Consider the following 18,652-nt stretch of genomic DNA (forward strand, 5'->3'; position numbering starts at 1 on the left):
CAAGAGATTACTCAATCCCCAAACGTTATGCTAATTTTTAATAACACAGTCGGCAGGCAGATAGAGGAGGGTAATAATGTTGTGGGTCGTAATAAAAATGTAATGGAAAATACACAATATTTTTCCCAAGCATTTCCTCTCGTCGACATCGGTATTGTATCGCTCGATGATTGACGAGTTATTATAAGTCAGTCATCGCATATAATATATATATATATATATATATATATATATATAATAATTAGGAACGAAATATCTAGCAAAGAATAACACGATAAAATATCTCCATGCCAACTCTCTCTAATAATTCGCTCTCCTCCCATCAACATGCATGAACATTGCTTCGAGAACACATATGTCTAAATTTTCCGTTTATGCCTCAACTTCTCTCCATCCTTGATTCTCCCCTTTTCCGTTATCCAAATTACGCAGTTCGATCAAACAATTTTGTACCGGGCCACGCAATCACACGCAACGTTCTGTTAATCCTCATCGTCGTAAGTACAAGATAAGAACACGCAGCATTGGATAGATATACATCGCGTAATAACTCGCATAACCTGTTTCTTGCAGAGATCCTTATTGTTTAATGTATCGCTTTCCCCATATATCCATATATATATATATATATATATATACGATGGATATTCCTGAGGTGAATTCAAAATTCACTTTTACTTGCTTTCCTAAATGATGTAAATTATTATGCAGGCACATACGCGTTGTATCTCTTTCCAAGATTAGCTTTGCAAAACCAACAAGTCGAAATTACGCGGACAAGTTTGAATACCGTTGAGAGAAAGAGAGAGAGAGAGAGAGAGAGAGAGAGAGAGTACGCTTTTGGAAATTAAACACAAGCGAGATAAATGAAGCAACATTTAAAAGTGTATCCCGACAGGTATCGCGTCCCTGTTGAACCTAAAACGGAAATTTCATGAAGTTCCGACACGCACGATATCGAAACGATACATTTCGCGGTTCCTCAAAAGTTCACGAAAGAACGCGTCGCTTATTCGAAGCCTCGGAACGGTGGAAATTTCGTCGAAATTCCTGGAATAACCGCACGCATCTCGCTGACAATTTCAAAAGCGCGTGTACGCGCGTCCATTCGCCAGCGGCGAGCCACCACGTGACCACCGCTGTGACGCACGAGCGCGGCACGCATGCGCGTCGGGGTCGGTAAAGTTTCGCTGGTCCCGCCGTCACCGCCACTGTGGCCGAGCGCTCAGCTGTTTCTGTTTACTAAACAAAGGAGCCAGTCGAACGCTGGATGGCGAACGGTGCGTTCGCGCGCGATAACGAGTCTCCACTGTTCGAGAGATCGAGGAGGATTCGAGTTCGCACGACGCTGTAAAGGCTTCGCTCTCCGCGAGAAGACTCTCCGCTTCCGCCTCCGCCTCCGCCTCTGCCTCTGCCTCTACCTCTGCCTGCGCCTCCGCCTCGGCGTCGTCGGCTGGCCGTGTCTCGCGCTCCTGGCAGGAGCGAATGCGAAGGAGGAGATAAGCGAGAGAGCGCGCGCGAGCTCTCTCTACCTAGAGTGCGGCGGCGGCGGCGGCGGCGGCGGCGGCGGCGGCGATAGCGGTAGCGGTGCCAGCACCGAGAGATCGTCTCCGACGCGCTACGACGAGCAGCAGCGAGTACGGCGAGGAGCGAAGGGCAGCGCGCGCGCGCAAACAGTGAGTAAAAATAAGAGAACGACGCGCGTCCAGGGCCAGGCGGGGACGGCCGCGCACACCCGGCCGGCGGCTCGCTCTCGCCTGGTCCTTGACACGATTGACGAAGTGTGTCGGTGTGACGGGGAACCCTTTCGGGACTCGTTCTCGCTGCGAAGGCGCTTCCGCGCGCTCGCGCGCCATACGGAAGCGCCGCGGACGCCGTGTGAGCGACGCGCACACGAGCGATCGTGTTTAGCTCCGAGCTTGCTCTCGCGGCGAAACGGCCGCGCGAGACCTCCGAAGGCTCCGCCGGCCGCTGCTGCGTTGGCTGGATATGGATCCGACTGTTGACAGCGACTGTTGACAGCGACAGCGACAGCGACAGCGACAGCGACAGCGACAGCGACAGCGACAGCGACAGCGACAGCGACAGCGACAGCGACAGCGACAGCGACAGCGACAGCGACGCATGTGTAATGGACACGAGATCCCGAGGCTTCGCCAGCGCGATCAGCGTTCCTTGCACTCGCGCGTCATCTGAACTCGGCGGCGACCTTACATACATCGAACGGACCGTGTTCGTGTTCTATAGGCCCGTAGGAAGTCGTCGGAGATCTTGTTGCTCGCTTGTCTCTCGCTCGGCATCCGTCGAGCGGTATCAGCGATTAAATCTAATTGCGAGATGGTGCATCGGGAAGCGCAAACACACACGTGCACACACATGCGCGCGCGCGCGCGCGTGCACACAGCTCTCACCTTGCTTCTACGCTTTACGTCAATAGCTCCGGCGTCATTCGATTTTTTTTCTTGCTCGCTGTCAGCGGAACAGCTGACGACTCGAGAGTGAAATCTCGAGCGCGGTATTTGCACGAGATGAAGGAAAATAGACGCCCGCGATTGGGCGTCTATTACGCGATATCTCCCTGTGGTGGCTCATAACGTGCGAAACACGTCTCGTTGATCGCGCGAACTCTCTCTATCTCTGTCGAATCTCCGAGTTGGGTTGACGCTGTGTTGCACTTGAGCAACTTACGCAACTTTCAGCGAACGCGTTTGCTGGTAAAAGCGTCTCTCTCTCTCTCTCTCTCCCTCTCCCTCCCTTTCTCTCTCTCTCTCTCTCTCTCTCTCCCTCCCCCCTTCCTCCTAGGCTCTAGATCGATTACATAATCGGCTTCCGACGTGTCAGCGGTGTCCTCCGCAGTCGTTTGATTGTCTAACGAACTTTACGACTGTACTTTTGTGCAAGGGTACGCAGCGGCAGCGGAATACACATACCGCAGCCTTGATAATTGATGATTCGCAAGGTCAAAATCTTGACGAGAGATGTCCATTGCGTGCGTGCGCGCGCGCGCGACCGCAAATTTGGTATAATTTTGAATCAAAGACTGCCAAGTACCGGCGAAACTTTTACCATCCTTGGCAGAGTATCTCGTGTCGAGATTTGAATGTGTACTGTGTGAGAAAATGATAATCAGTAATTAATGATTTGTAGTATCAAGAGACGACAGTACAGTGCAGTATAGTGTACAGGTTTGACGCGATGTAACATGAAAATTTGGTCCGCAGCATTTCAGGGCTGCGATAACGGCGATGGAAGCTTACGGTGTTGCAGATCGACGCATCGATGGCCACGTGTATGGCCTCGTGCGATACGGTTAGGTTATCTCACACCAACTCCCGTTCTGCAACGGTGCGATAAACCGCCAATAAAATATCGCAACAATCAGAGTTGCGCTCTGAAAAGGGAGAGGTTCGACGCGACGTACAGCGTAGTAGTGGCCGGTGAATGGCCCATCCGGTATACCCACCAGCTATGTTCCTCAACTACTACGCAGCATTTTAGATACAAATAGTAGAGTGAGAGAAGAATGACGCTTGTTTTTCGCAGGCGAAGTCCTGACAGGCGTCGATGGAGCTCCTAGATAAATCGACTTTTCATCGTGTAAACAGAGAGGATCTTGTCAAGGTTTCGTCGCGAGTCGTTAAAAACTCAGCGCCAATCGCGCAACGTGTCGATCGCTGCTTTTTCCTCCTCAGAGAAGCCGCTTTATTATTCATTGAGAAATCGGTGACGTTTGAAAAATTGCGCAGTGTTTCTAAGACTCACTGTATGCTTCTCTCTCTCTCTCTCTCTCTCTCTCCCTCTCTCTCCCTCTCGTTAGTACCACTTTCTCACACACATCGATTTAATTGCCGCGCGCTGATGCGAGACGCGTTTCAGCAGTCGGAAAACGGTAAAGAGAAAGAGAGGGAGGAAGAGAAAGAGAGTATACGATCCAATTACACATGTTGAATACTCGTTTTGAATTAAATTTTGTCCTCATATGACGATAAGCGTAATCGCTTATCAGTCGCTTATCAACCGTCGCTTGTATACAGTCGATGTTCAGGGCGCTATTTAGCCGCGTAATTCATGCCAGTCGGAGAGGAAATTTATCGTCTCTTCTCATTATCTCCTTGCAAATTGCGCGCGTGCGCGCTCAGCACGCAATCGCTTGGACCACGCAATTACCGTACGCGACTCGCAAAGGTGACGCTGCGCGATTCAACTTACGCCGATCGAGATGCGCGGACGCTTTAAGGCTCGTCTACAATAGCTGTAAGAGTAAGGCTGTAAGGCTGTAACGTAAGCTGTCAGCGAATGAAAATATTTCATTTCGTGTCTTGCAACCTTACAGCCTTACTCTTACAGCTAATGTAGACGAGCCTGTCGAGTTGCGCTCCGCGCACACTCACGGTTACGGTAACAAAGGTGTAGACAAGGCGGAGGCAAGATATAGATATATCGGCAGCGTACATTCACAATGGTCTCTCGGGTCGCGAGCAAGCGCGCAATAACCTTGAGCAAGTGAGTAATATTCCGCGACTTGCGGCAGCATTTGCTGCGCAGCGGAGGAGCAGCGCGCGGCGCACTTTCGTCAATGTTTCTTCATCGGTTTTTATGCCGCGCGAGCGCGCGCGCGGCGATGTCTCGCTCCGATGCGTTTGGCGCTTTTAGTTCCCGTTTTGCGCTCGGTGAAAGGACAGACAGACAGACCGACCGACCGACCGCGCGGCACGGAAAGCTCTAATGTGTGTGCTCTCATCCGCTGTTTCCTGCAGCGCATTTCCGCGATGCGACATTCCCGCCAAAAAATGTAGAACCGCGGCGCGTCACACAGGTATCCCTCATCTTCACTCTCCCCCTCCCCGCTGCTTTTCTTTCCCAGACGGATCCTCCGCGAATGTTTGCGGAGCCGAGCGCAGTTTCGCCGCGTGTTTTTGCGCCGCGCGCTTCTTACGTACCTAAAGGTACGTACTCCGTTACATGCCCGCGCGAATCGAGCGACGACGACGCTCTCTCATTCGGTCGGTGCAATACGAACATAAAATCCGAACGCGGAAGCCTTTTTAGCTTTCAATTCAACCTAGAATCCGCATTTAAATTTTGAAGGTTCGTCGCTGCGCTCATCGTCGCGCCGGGGAAAGAGCGGAAAAGAGCTGGGTGTCGGAGGACGGAGGGCGGTTGAAACTTTGACAAAGCTTTAGCGATTAAAAAGGAAACACTTGGACAGAGCCGCAAAATATCCGAGATAAAACGGCGAGAGCTCGCTTTGTCTTCGTTAGAAACACGCGCGCCCCGTTTTCAGATGAAGCGACTCCCCCCCTCTCGCGGCCGCGAATTCGAGCCGCGAATTGAAGCGAGCAAGCCTGAAGGAGAGAATAAGACGATAATGCATTTATCTTCCGTTGGCTTTTACGAGCCGAGTTGGAAGGTCAATCTTGTATTTTCCGGCGCTCACGCAACGCGCGACTGACCCACTGCGCCGCGACGATCTCGTCTGACATTTCGTAATCGTCGCCACCGTCGTATATTTAGCGTGATGTTACGCGCCGCGGGGATAGCTCCGTTGCTCTGCTGGGTTGATTCGACGTCGTTGAAGCGTCCGCCACTCAGCTGATTGTCAGCTGCTAGCGACTCTGTCCGCGTTACACGCCTGTCACGCTGTTTCCCTCTCCCTCTTCCTCTCTCTCTCTCTCTCTCTCTCTTTTCTTCTTTTTTTGCTCGTCGTGTTTTCTCGTCGCGCGCGAGCAGCGATAGACACGGCGCTTCTACCGAACGACGTTCGCCTCTACGACTTGGCGTTAACGAGGACGATAACAAACTGAATTTTGAGCCGCAGCTCGATTCGACGCGCAGAAGCGACGAATTATCGGCGTTAACGCCGACTTAGGGCCTCCCCCTCCCCCCCCCGACTCATTACGCTCGGAGTTTCTCGAGCCCCGTTCGTTTCTTCGACAATGGTCATAACGACGCACGAGACGCAAATGTTACTATCTCACGAATCGAAACACATCCGCGGGCAGCGTGAAATTACACGAATGTAGAGAGTGAACGCTCTCGCGTTGCTGCAATTGTAGTCCACTTACGGTTACCGTAAATCGTCCGAAGCTGCGCGTATTTAGCGTATTCGCGCGTGCAGCCTTAACTCGCAGGTGTTTCTCCCACCTCGTCGTCGTTAGTCTTGCGTTCGACTTGCAAATTGCGGCGCTTGCGATTCCGCGGCGAATCCCGAAATCTCATTTTGCGTCGCGGCTTGCAAACTTTGGCGCAACTTTCTCCGTTTCCATCCTCCCTCTCCCTCGATTTCATCGCTCGGTTGCGCGCCGAACTTGGGCGGTCCGCCGCGCGCGCTATTCGCTAATCGCGCAGCTGTGGTCAATAATTATCGGAGGGAGCTCTTCTCGTCGACGCAGCTCGAGAGAGTGCAGTGTGCGTGTCCGCGCCGTGACCGTGCGCGGACTTTCGCGCACCTTCCCTGTATCGCACGTCGATATCGCGCTAGCAGCAACGCTCCTAGCTGTCACGAGTCTAACGCGCTCGTAACGCGGTGCAATGCGCGCCGCTCTCCGCTCGCCGCGCTCCGCTCTCCGCGGGCTCTGCCAGGCTTCTCTCTCGCTCGCTCTCGCCCGAAGCAGCCGCGGAGCGGAGAAAGTTAATTTCGCATGGCCGTTGAACCGATATCGCTGTTACGTGCGGGGAAGCGGAGAGCAAAGCACACGGACGGTTAGAGAGCAATTTACTACTTCTAGGCCAGCTTAGTCACACACACAGCCGGGGCCGGGACCCGATCTTGTTTGATCGTACCGACGACGCCGATCAACGACGCCACTGTAGCAGCGGCACACATGGAGCCCCGCGGCTCGAAACTAGCGCACATCCCGAATTAACTCTTCGCGATCTGCCCGCCGCGACTTACGCTCGACCCTTCGATGGTTCGATCTCGCACGTCCCGTCCCTCGCTTTTGTTTCGCTCCTGCAGCGCACACTGTGGCCACGTGTTTGGCCAAAAGTGAATTTTCTTAAAATCATTCCCGCTTTACACACGAGTTCAACTGTCCTGGACAGTTGAACAAATATGCGGAACAATGGGCCGGGCGACTGCTCTTTGTTCATCCGCGATCACATGAAGTGGTTTGTTTAGTCAGAACTTGGACATTATTCGCATTATTGCACGCATCAATTCTCAGCGCTTTGTAACATACGATCTTCGATCTTCGATCGGAAGGTTTTTAATACAAGGTTCTTAGTACAAGTGGCAGCGCGAAATTTTTCGTTATTTCGATTGTTTCGAGGAAGGTATGAAGAAACGTTTTAGGCTATATTTATTGCGATTGAATTGTTATTCACGTAGTTATACGTGAATTTTCAAAATAGCGCTCGATAATGCATCTCTTTGCGTTCTTGATGTCAAACTCGAAGGATTTAGCTTGGTACTTGAGGGTGTGTTACGTTTCTTGGATGAAATGAAAGAGTAATTCCTCCGGATAAAATATCAGAAAGAATTAGCCGCGGAAAACCGCGGATGTAGTTACTCAGTAATTACTTTTGTTTCCCTAAACCGTAAATTAGGTTTTGCCCAAAGTTTATTTAGACATGAAGTTTCCTTTTGTTTCTTTTTGTTTCCTTTTGCAGTATGGACATAGTCAACAGACTTTTGCTAAGTTCTGACTTGTTACTAACGAATATGAGACCCGTACCAAGAAAGAAATCTAAACCATTTCTAAAAGAAACATTGGATATGCTTTTTCTCAAAATGATGTTGAGTTTGAGGAGTGCACTCATTGGATGAAGAAATTTGGAGTTTGTCTAGTTGAATATTTATTGATGTGGAATATTATGCTTTCTTAATTATTAAAAAATATTTTTACATATATATTTACGCTTTATTTCATGAAAAGCTTATACGAAATCTTTATAATAATCATATATACAATTAGTAGCACGTTTTAAACCGAAATTCGTCAAAAAATAATTTTGGCCAACTTTTTGGTACAAACATCCCACTGTGCAGCGTAAGGATGCAACGATTTCTCAAAATATCGATAACGATAATATCGATAATTGTGAAAAATATCGAAAAATTTGAAAAGATCTCTCAAAAATTTTTATCTTCGTATAATTTATTATTGTCGTATTCTCATTAGAAAATATATAATGAACCGCAGTCGTTTGCCGGAGATCACCGCATGCATGGAGCGGGAGATCTATTACGGTTCAACGATTGAGGTGGAAACGATGGAAAATGAGCGAATTTACGAGACATCGAGCAATTACATAATATATATTCCGGTGAATTCACTCACTTTTGTAATTTTCATCTCGTCGGTCGTAACCGTAGAACCGTCGTAATAGGTTACCCCAGAGCTGAGCTGAGAGCTGTAACTGAAAAACACGAAATATCAGTAAAATTCATGTCGATATATCGATCATTTATCAGAGACAAGGAAATATCGATAAATATTCGATAATTGTCTCTCGACGTATCGATATTTCGATATTATTGATTTATCATTGCATTCCTACTCCAGCGAGACAGAAGGGAAGATGTTTTCTCTGTGGGCGAACGCGCGCCGTGTTCCGAAGTCTTCTCGCGATGACACGCGCGAAACCTCACCAACCAATGAGATCGGCGAAAACTTGGAAATGCAACGATGCAACGTAATGTCGATGAAATAATGCCCTTCTTACGTAAACGCAAACGCTATTTGGCGCGCATTCAGCGAAAACGAACGGCTCTTCACGCGGCTCTCGTTCAATCGACGTAATGCTGTCTTCCGAGCCAACTCGTCTCGACTTTAGAGATCGTCGGCAGAGCTCTGAAGCAACACACACACACACATACACGTGCGTAGTCGTTTGCATTCGCGCATCTCGTTTGTCATTTTGGCGGGAAAGAAACGGAAACGGAACCGCCGCCGTTTCTTTCCCGTATACATTTGGAGACGAGATCGTTCCCGTCCCGGGCGGATCCTCTCCTAGAGAGATGTCTCCGAATTGTGTGTGTCTCGGATGTTCTCCCGTTGTACTTTTTCGTGCGGACGCAAATGCACAAGTAGTCACTCTCGTCGATCGTGCTTCATAACAATGGAGCCGCATTGAATTGCACGTATTACAGCGTACACAGGTACGCCGCATCGCGTCGCGGCGCGATGGAAGGTGGTCGTCATGCACGATGAAGACTCTACGAATGACCGAGTCGCCGTATATAGCGCGTATAGAAAGACATTTATCGCTGATCGACGATGTGGTAATCTGGCTGCGTATTAATAAACCCGTGCCGTCGTGTAATAGATCGGAAAGCTCGGCCGCGCGCGCGGCCGCGTCGCGTTGTCGAGAAATCGCGACTTTCGCGAAAGACTGCGAATTCTGAATCCTTTTTTCCGCGCGGACACGTACGATACGTACGGAATATTGTCCGAACAAGCTGGAGATTTTGTCGGCGTTGATCTGACAGCTCGAAACGGGCATGGTTCGCAACGGATGAGGGAATGCAAAGGATCTCGATGGAGGAGAAAAAATTATCATCGTTGTTATTTATTTAATTTATTTGACGCTCTACGAACAAAGGGTAAACACCCTTTGGTATACATAAAATTGAGATAAAATAAATAAATTATTATTATATTAATAATATACGAGTCCGACCCCTTTGGAGTTGAGAGAGATATGCAACAACGAGTATAACGAGCAAGAAGATTCTCACGCAATAAATAAGGGAAGAAATAAAAAGAAAAGAAACAAGAGGAAAAGAATTCCTTTCATCTTTCTTCCCACCTCCCTCTCCCCCCTTCCTCTTTGCATAAGTTACAGAGTCAGAATTTACGCATTGTTGTGGTACGGATTCGTTTGGACCTAAAAGTACAAGGTGAAGTACAAGGTAAAGATATCTCAATCACTTATTGAAAAAATGACAATATCGCAAGTTTCCCCCCGTCGGAGCGCGCGAGCGTGCCATCTTTCGCCGGGGATGATTTTTCCCGATCGACGCGCCGATCCCGCCGACGGCGCGCAGGTTCGAGACCGTCCCGGACAGTTGTTCCTTTTTGCGCGCACGTCGGCGACGCGTGGGCGACGACGCTTCGTGTGATCGCGAGGAATCGTTTTGTCGACTGCGCTAAAGAACCGGTACCGGTTCTCCGTCGCCGCTACGCAAAAAGACAATGGCGTGACCTTAACGAATATGGCGAAACCAGATTCAGCTCGTGTCTCGAGGATGACCGGCTCGAAGGTTTTCCCTCTCGTCCCTTTTCCTTCTTCCTTTTTCTATCGTTGCTGTTGGCAGCGTAGTCGCGTTGCACGATTTGCCCGGACACCGTGTGTCATATTCGTATTTGTCGATCCTTAATCCTTTAACGCCCACTGGTAACTATAGTCAGCAGAATTTACCAACGCATTTAAGAATCCATAACTTGGTCCATAAAAGGAGATGATACTTTCGTTTTCTTTGCACCTGCACTGTAAAGGTGAATTTTTCTTCTAAAAAATGGTATATTTTAATGGATTGTTATGTAGATTCGCTGTTTAGTCTGTTTTTAGCTCAGTTTTAATGATAGCATGTTTTGTGAAATTCCAAGTAGGCATAATTACTGCATTGTTACTGACACCTAAAAGTGCACTATAAACGAATAGATTGGTTGGTATCTGTTATAATTTTATACATTTGGTGGAAGCTTTCTCAGATGCAAAATGTGAAATTAAAAAAAAATACAGAAATTCAAAATGGCGAATCCAAACGAGGTGGACGCGAAAATCAAGAAATCAACCTATTTTCGTGAAACCTGGTGACCTACCTGACTTTTTACGCGGCGAAAAATGAAGGGACGATTGACTATCTAAGGGGTGATCTATAAGATATTCTTCTGAAGTGGTAAGCTTGACGCTCTGAATGATAAACTTCACTTACAAGTATAGCAAAGCTTTAGTTTGAAAAATGTCAAACTGACTGTCAGTGCTCGTGTCGCATAGATTACCCTTCATTTTTCTCTGTATAGGTTGCTCATTTCGTACATGCATTTAGGATCCAAGTCATATTTACCAATAAACAAAAAACGAATGATAAAAAAAACCAATGTAAAATTCTGACATTTCTTTTGGTTATAGTCTACTTATAGTCTCAGTTGAAAAAACTCAAATTTTATTCTTAAAACATTTATTATAAAAAAAGTCGGGCGTTAAATGGCGCAAGCCTGACGTCCTCCTGACTGTAATGGCGCTTGTTTAAAAATAAATCATACACGCACGAGTATGATCCGGGAGTATCTCCTCCCTTGGGTGACTAATTCCCGAATTTTCTTAGATCTTTTCAGTTAAGCGGAGCGTCCGATCTCTGATCACATGCATTATTTGCTGTTGTCGCGTCTCGCGACCAGTACTCGCTCTGTCGCGTCTCGTGTATTAATATAATCGGAAAGAGGACGGCACTGGATGCGTTTGCAAGCATTCGACGAAACTATGTCGCCGGGAGAAAGGCAGAATTCGCAAGAACTAGTCCAGTGGACGTCCCTTCTAATTAGTTAGACAAGGTTGCCGTGGAGCTTTCTACAGAGCGATTCGGTGTAATAATCGGTTATTATCGAGTTGATGACCCGGTAATACAACACGGAGCTTAGAACTTGCGTCAGAAAATTAACGAGCGATAGCCAAGATACACCCTCATCCTGACGAACTTGCAGAATGCTGTAAAAATGCCGTCGTTGCTGGAAGCCCTGGAGCTGAAGTACGGCAGCTCAACGACGGACTGCTCGTTGACGGATGACGAAGCGGAGTCCGGCTCGCCCAAGGCCGCCCTGTCGGTGAGCATCTTCATCCCCAAGAAGTCGCCCCGACACACGGTGCCGGCGTTGCTGGTGCTCCAGGACTGCGACATTGAGTCGGCGGGCAACGACGCCGAGAAGCTCCGTAGCAAGTGCAAGAACGTCGAAGAGCTTGATCTGGCGCAGAACAAGCTGTCGCAATGGACGGAGGTGTTCGGTATCCTGCAGCACATGCCCAAAATCAAGTTTGTCAACTTGAGCTTCAACTGCCTGGCGGAGGTGCTGGAGGTCAAGCATGGTAACTACGACCAGCTGAGGAATCTCGTGCTGAACGGCACCAGAGTATCCTGGTCGACGGTGCAGGGACTGATACGGCTTCTGCGCAATCTGGAGGAGCTCCACCTGTCCTTGAACGAGTACAAAACGGTGGACCTGGATTATCAGAAGCCGGAGAATGTGAACCCGGCGCTGAAGAAGCTACATTTCACCGGTAATCCGGTGGAAGTTTGGAACGAGATCTCAAAGCTGGGGTAAAGTATCATTTGTTAGCAGCAAGAATTAAGCCAGTAGAATTAAACCAGGTGGATTTTCGATGATATTTTTCGGAGCACTCGTGAGCACTTTCCTAGAATAATCTTCTGCATGAGAAAAAATATGAGACAATGGACGGACGAGGACACGTAGCCACCGTAACCACTCTGACAAACGGACGTCACAGAACTTTTGAACTCTTGGAACGAAACTTTATGAACTCGAGTGAAAATCTTGAACAAATTGTACGTTCCCTCAGGTATGTTTTCCCAAACCTGAAGAGTCTCGTCTTGGCCGAGTGTCCAATCAGATCACTCGCTCTGGAGGAGAATAGGAATCTACCGAACGAGGACAGCCGTCGAGCGAAGGAGGAGGGCCACGGGCAGGACAGCGAGAACATGAATCATTTAGAGGCGGATGAACACACGTCGACGGACGACAAGGGAAATAGGATATTCGAGAGCAAGGTGAACTACGACAGATCCGAGTCAGAGTCGGAATCTAGCGGAACGACCATCAAGTCTCCCCACGACCCCTTCAGGATGTTGAGGTTCTTGAACGTAAACGGCACATTGTTATCAACCTGGGACGACGTTGAGAGGCTCGCTAGGTTTCCAGCGCTCAAATCGCTCAGGGTCCAAGGATGCCCGCTTTTCGAGGTGAGAGAGCGGTCTTCCCTTTAGAGGAGTTAAAGGCCGGGAAGTATTAACTTGCGTTCACCGGTCTCGCCTCGTCTCGTCTCGCTCGCCGATCAAGGTGCACTTGACTCGAGGTGATAGACGGCCAGACAGCCCGCAGACATGTGCTTTAAATCCTCATGGCGCAAATGCAACAGCCGTCGAAGAAATGGCGGCGTATCCTATATGATCCCTGATCCGCGCGAGAAATCTTTCCGCATACACGTGCGGCACTTGAGTCTTGGCGCGTTCCCAAGTAGGCTGATAGGCTTATAGATTAATGCAACGTGTGTGTGTGTGTGTGTGCGTGTGTTTCGAAAACAAGTTCCTAGAATCGATATAACTCTGCTCGAGCTCATGTTGCATTTTTTTTCTTTTTCGACGAGCGCGCTTGCACCATGTGTATTTAATGTTGGCCGGAATGTGCGCGCGCGAGGCGTCTTCTCCTTAGCAAGTTATGATTTTATTTTTAAATTATGTTATCGGAATATTAGAATCTTGTTTTTGTCATTTTGTGTCATTTAGGTAGGGTCTCTCTGCAATGAAGAAAGACACTAGTCTATATCAATCTTCACACACACACATTTTGATTTATTCGTGACTCATCGACAATATTGTATATTGCGCCGTCACGCTGTACCCGCTTAACATTTTCCAGAGTCCTCGAGAGTACACGGAACATGAAAGGCGGCAGCTACTAATAGCTCGACTGCCAAATGTCGAGACTTTGAACGGCGGCGGCGTGATATCGTCTCAGGAGCGCGAGGACGCCGAGAGAGCCTTCATACGTTATTACATGGATAAACCGGAAGCCGATCGGCCTGAGAGGTGAGCACCTCAACATTCCGAGCTCGAACTTTTGACGTTTCTCCCTTGAGAGAAGCAATAGTAACACCGCACACACCGTACACGAATCGCGAATGTGCGGCTCCAACTTTCAGCTCGTGTCTATTAGACGCTATTCTCGTTTCATGGTCACACTCGCCATGTTGCTTACATGCCTGCGCCAGTAAAACCCAACTTGACCCTCTTTTTCGGTTTACAGGTATTCTGAGCTTGTGGCTATTCACGGAAAGTTGGATCCCTTGGTTAATGTTGATCTGACACCAGAGAAAAGGGTCAAGGTTACTTTTACCTACGGGGATCTCGTTGAGGTATTTAATTTCGTCACTCTAAGCAGATAAGCGTCGTTCAAATTAAAGCGTCACTTTTCTCGAGAATCTCGAGGAATGAGCAAATTTCAACAGGCAGGTAAACAACTACGGTAAAGTGATTATAACAAAATAATTCAAGAAGCATCGTTTAATTAAAAATATCTTTGAGATATATATTTCGATTTTGTAAAGTTCTTCAAGTATTCTTCTATGAATGTGATGCTGCATAATTTTAAATTCAGATTCGTCAACGTCAAAAATTTTGCTAAAGTTCAGCAAGTTATTGTAACGCGTGAACAAAGAGTGCTCTTTCACATGTGAGTGCTATTTCAAGCATTTAAAAATGTGAATTTTGCTTTTGATTTGCATAGCAGTAACATCTCACGACTTGGATTCTTCGTTGAGGAAAGTGGCGGCTCGTAGCGGAGACTTTGGAACTAATTTACAAAATAACGGGTCTAAAAATTCGGCACCCTTGATTTGGCCCCCTTATTTCTATTTGAAATATAACGGGTCAAATGCCTGACTAGGATCCCCCTTATATATTTTTCGAAAATAACGGGTCAAACGTTCCCACGTGAACCCTTTATATTATTTCTTGGAAATTACGGGTCAAGCACGGTTATTATTGCCGTGAAATTAACGGGCCCTAAATCAGGGATGTTTAAACCCATTATTTTATGAATAAACACAAAAGTTTACTTATTTCTCGTGAACAAGAGATAATACTTTGGATTTTTGAGCGTAGTATATTAATAATTATTATGTATTAAATAATTTTTTACATTGTTACATATTAATGTACGAATTACGATATTTTTAGGTACGGTCAGTAGATGTATATAGAACGGTTTTCGAATTGAAAACCAAGTTAGAAAGTATGGTGAAGATACCTGCCAATAGAATGAGACTTTTCTACGTCGATCAGGTGAGTTGTATCTTCAGTTTTATATTAATCAAACGACTTTAATATTGTCGGCAGAATGTATGGTTTCTCAAACCCTTTAAGAAACCCGAAATTTCGATGTAAATCGTATAATCATCCTCCCACACGATCTCCTTATCCTCGCCTGTAATATCGTCACCTGATTAACCAAAGTATCCACACACAGTACACAAGGTATAAGAAAGATTTTTCATGTGTCATGTAAATTTGTATAAATTATAAATATTATATAATAAAATCAACACGTGTCGAAGAAGCGAGAATGAACGAATCTATATTTCAGGAAATGAAGGCGCAATACGGCCCGGAGGAAATGCTATATCCCAACAAGCAGCTCTATCGATACAATATAAGGAACGGCGACGAGATCATCATCGACAGCAAACTGAATCGATTCGTGTCAACGTCTTCGGGTACATCTTCCATTCGTTCCTGAAGAAGGACGACAAGTGGATCGAGCGGTATCGAAGAAATCCGATAACTCTTCGATCTCTGATCTCCACTTATCGCCTCACGATGCATGAGGACCGTTCCGACGGATCATCAACGAATGATTACGATGAAAACTCGCGTATCGATAGAAAAACCAACTTATCCAACTTATCCAAGTGAAATATTCCAGGATGACACACACGAGTGTTTCTTTTTTTTTTTTTTTTTTTTTTTAATGAACTTACGAGCACACAGGACAGCATGTCCTCCGTATAAACGCGATAAGTTCAGACATTCTCTGATAATCGTTACGGGATTATCGTGATTAATGCATTCTGATCAAGCGATCAAGCCGTTCGACGGCGGCTATAGCTAATTATTTCTCCATATAACAAACTCATCCAAGTCTCTCGACGTATAACTTAAAAACTGCTACTAACGCGCGTAGGGGATAATTGTGTGCGCAAGTGTATGCACGTACACGCGCATACAGACGCATTTAGATGAGTAGAATGCTGTTGATTTGTAAGTTCTCTGAGTAGCAATTCCTATCTGTCTCTTGTAGAAGGTAAAATGTAACGGAGTGGGGGGGGGGGAGGAGAGAGAAGCAGGAAAGCTGTGTAAATAGCGAATTTCAATTTCCAGCCAAATTCGATGTAATTACGAGACGAGTTGAGAAGAGTTTACTTGATGTTATCGATGCTCGATGAAAGCGATAGAAAAACAGTGTAGAGAAACAGTTTGAACGAAAAAGCTCGCGTAGGTCACTTTGACGTGCTCGTCGCAGATTGCTACGACGGAGAGAATGTGAGATATTTTTGTAGATCGCGAGCAGTTATCCGTAAAGAGTAAGATGTATCGTTCACGAACGAATGCGTTCTGTTGTTCTTTGTTGAGCACCGGGCAATGATAAAAGTGTACAATGCACTTTCATTGTATTTCCGTTGCGCGCATTTGCATACACTAACGTGAGAATGCGTGTGCGTGTGTGGTGTGTGGGGGTGGGGGAGGGGGGGAGGAGGGGACTCTTTCGCAAGTGTAAACACGCGAGGGAATTCGTTCGCAAAGTGTCATCCACTTGTGTTGTACGAGCGATCTCTCTAGTTTCCGAAGGTGATACTTATATGTAAATTCTCTCTCACGTGCAAACTCTGCGCGAATACAACGCACAAGCGTCATCAGCTCGTAGCTTTCTCTTCGTATATCTCGAGCGATTTGATTCGAAATGTAATATCTCGCAGTGGACGCTATTTGCAAAAGTACGCAAGAGTTTATGTCAATCTGAGGACGCAAAAGTCGCACTCGTCTACTCTCAGTATGTACTTAACTTGCAAAAAGAGTTCAATTCCTTCACTAACTTTGAGGCATTGGATTTTACACGATAAGAATAGACGATTGCGCATACGTGCGTTTATTTATCGTAAACGACCGTGATTGAATGACAAGGGCTGACGTCAATTTTAAGCGTGATAAAGATAACAACAAGGAGGCGTGTCTTGTTTGAATTTATATAGTTTGTACGCTCGGACTCGCGATGATTTTATAATCGTATCAATCTCTTCACAGGTACATTCTTCTCCCGAATATTACAAATATCCGTGCGTCTTGTTGCATTTATATCTTACTCCGAGGTTTAGGAAACATAAACGCGCTCGCAAAGAGGATTAAAGTAGAATGTTGCGTTGCGCCCATCAAATTCACACCGGCACTGCAGTGCCGTCGAGTATACAGCCGAATATTAGAAAGAGAGGGGGGGGGGAGGAACAGACAGTACATCAAGTTTCAGTCTCTTCGCTCACAAGCAACGAAGCTTGAAGAGCCACTTAGTGCCTGCCTTTGACTAGCGTAATTCGGATACTTCTAACACTGCCCTGTGTATACCGTAAAACGTATATATAATTCGGAATATTCGGAGGCTTTCTGTACATTACGAGAAACACACTGACCGAATTCAACGACAGTAACGACAGTACGAATACCAATGCTCTCTGACCAATGCAGTTCTCAAACACCAAATTTACGAACTTTCGACTATTGCCAGTGATATTAACAAGACTTTTCGTGAAACGATCCGGAAACTTGTTGCATGTTGCGTGAAAGCGAATACCTTTAGAATGTTCTTATTTGTGATATTGGAAGAAAGTGAGACAATTCGACGATCACGATTTTTTGCTATCCAACCAACAATCTCGGCTAGATCGTCTCTCGAATACCGAAAGAGCATCGCGATAGCATCGAGGACGATATGTTGTCGACTGTTGGATTCCAGCGTTGGATTCACGTTCTACTGCTACAGCGCACTAGAGACTTACAGAGTTTGGTGATCCGTTTGGTCGGTGTAAACAACTGAAAATGAAAACAATTCAATCACGAGAGAATGAGGGTGAGGAGGGACTGGCAGGCGGCGGAATCCTGCTACTGTATGTGTCTAGTCCCGGAAAAGGATAATCTCTCTCTCTCTCTCTCTCTCTCTGCATTATTTTCATTTTATATAAAAACAATCTTTTTTTGTGCTGGCGCAAATGTACGTACTAACGAAATAAATCGTTTGTACGATGTATATAGCTTTCTTTATTCCTCGCTGTTATTTTTTAGTAACATATCGTTAGGTAGTATTAATTAACTCTGTCCAACAATCGCTTCCGAATCATCCACAAACAGCCATCAACAATAACAATACACAGGTAACACAATATTTCACAAATACAAATTAAATAAAAAAAGAAATGACTCTGTTAGTATTGCACAAAGAAATTCGCTAATCGTCATCGATAGTTTTCGACAAGAATTCAAAAAAAAAAGGCAAAAAATTCAGTAACCATTCACATAACCCACTTTTCACTTTTTTTCTTATTATTTTGTTATAATTCATTACGTGTAAGCAGAGAGAAACCTAAGAGCGATCAACAGTCAACACGGCATTTTCTGCGACACCGACTTTCCGCACTGGAAAAGGACGCCATCTGCATCTGCATTCTGAGAGAGGAACTACGATGCTACATGCACTTTCAGGTCTCGGTGGTAAAATCTGCATGTGATGGAAGTCTGTGCTACATCCACTTTCAGGCTTTCAGGTTTATGTCCGTGTTGCAACCACAGTTGCCATCTTTATGCCAGACTATGTTCGGAAGTGTAAAAAGAGGGGGGGCGGGGGGAAGAAACAGGAAAAATAAAAGTACA

At 46.5% G+C, this 18,652-nt stretch overlaps 1 protein-coding gene across 2 annotated transcripts; it reads left to right on the plus strand.

Moving 5' to 3' along the window:
- The first annotated feature begins 1,199 nt into the window (after positions 1-1,199).
- mlt (tubulin folding cofactor E like protein mlt) lies at positions 1,200-18,032 on the plus strand. 2 transcript variants are annotated; one of them, XM_011140578.3, is made up of 7 exons: positions 1,200-1,676; positions 11,652-12,262; positions 12,523-12,922; positions 13,599-13,768; positions 13,986-14,094; positions 14,918-15,022; positions 15,324-18,032. In XM_011140578.3, the coding sequence occupies exons 2-7, from the start codon at positions 11,664-11,666 to the stop codon at positions 15,474-15,476; spliced, it is 1,536 nt and encodes a 511-aa protein (XP_011138880.1). In that variant the 5' UTR covers positions 1,200-1,676; positions 11,652-11,663; the 3' UTR covers positions 15,477-18,032. The 2 variants fall into 2 exon arrangements, with proteins under 2 accessions (XP_011138880.1, XP_011138881.1); XM_011140579.3 differs by lacking the exon at positions 1,200-1,676 and adding an exon at positions 4,339-4,503.
- Positions 18,033-18,652: the final 620 nt, after the last annotated feature.

Source organism: Harpegnathos saltator, unplaced genomic scaffold (genome assembly GCF_003227715.2).
Source record: "Harpegnathos saltator strain DR-91 unplaced genomic scaffold, Hsal_v8.6 scaffold657, whole genome shotgun sequence".
In the NCBI taxonomy this organism is placed as follows: domain Eukaryota; kingdom Metazoa; phylum Arthropoda; class Insecta; order Hymenoptera; family Formicidae; genus Harpegnathos; species Harpegnathos saltator.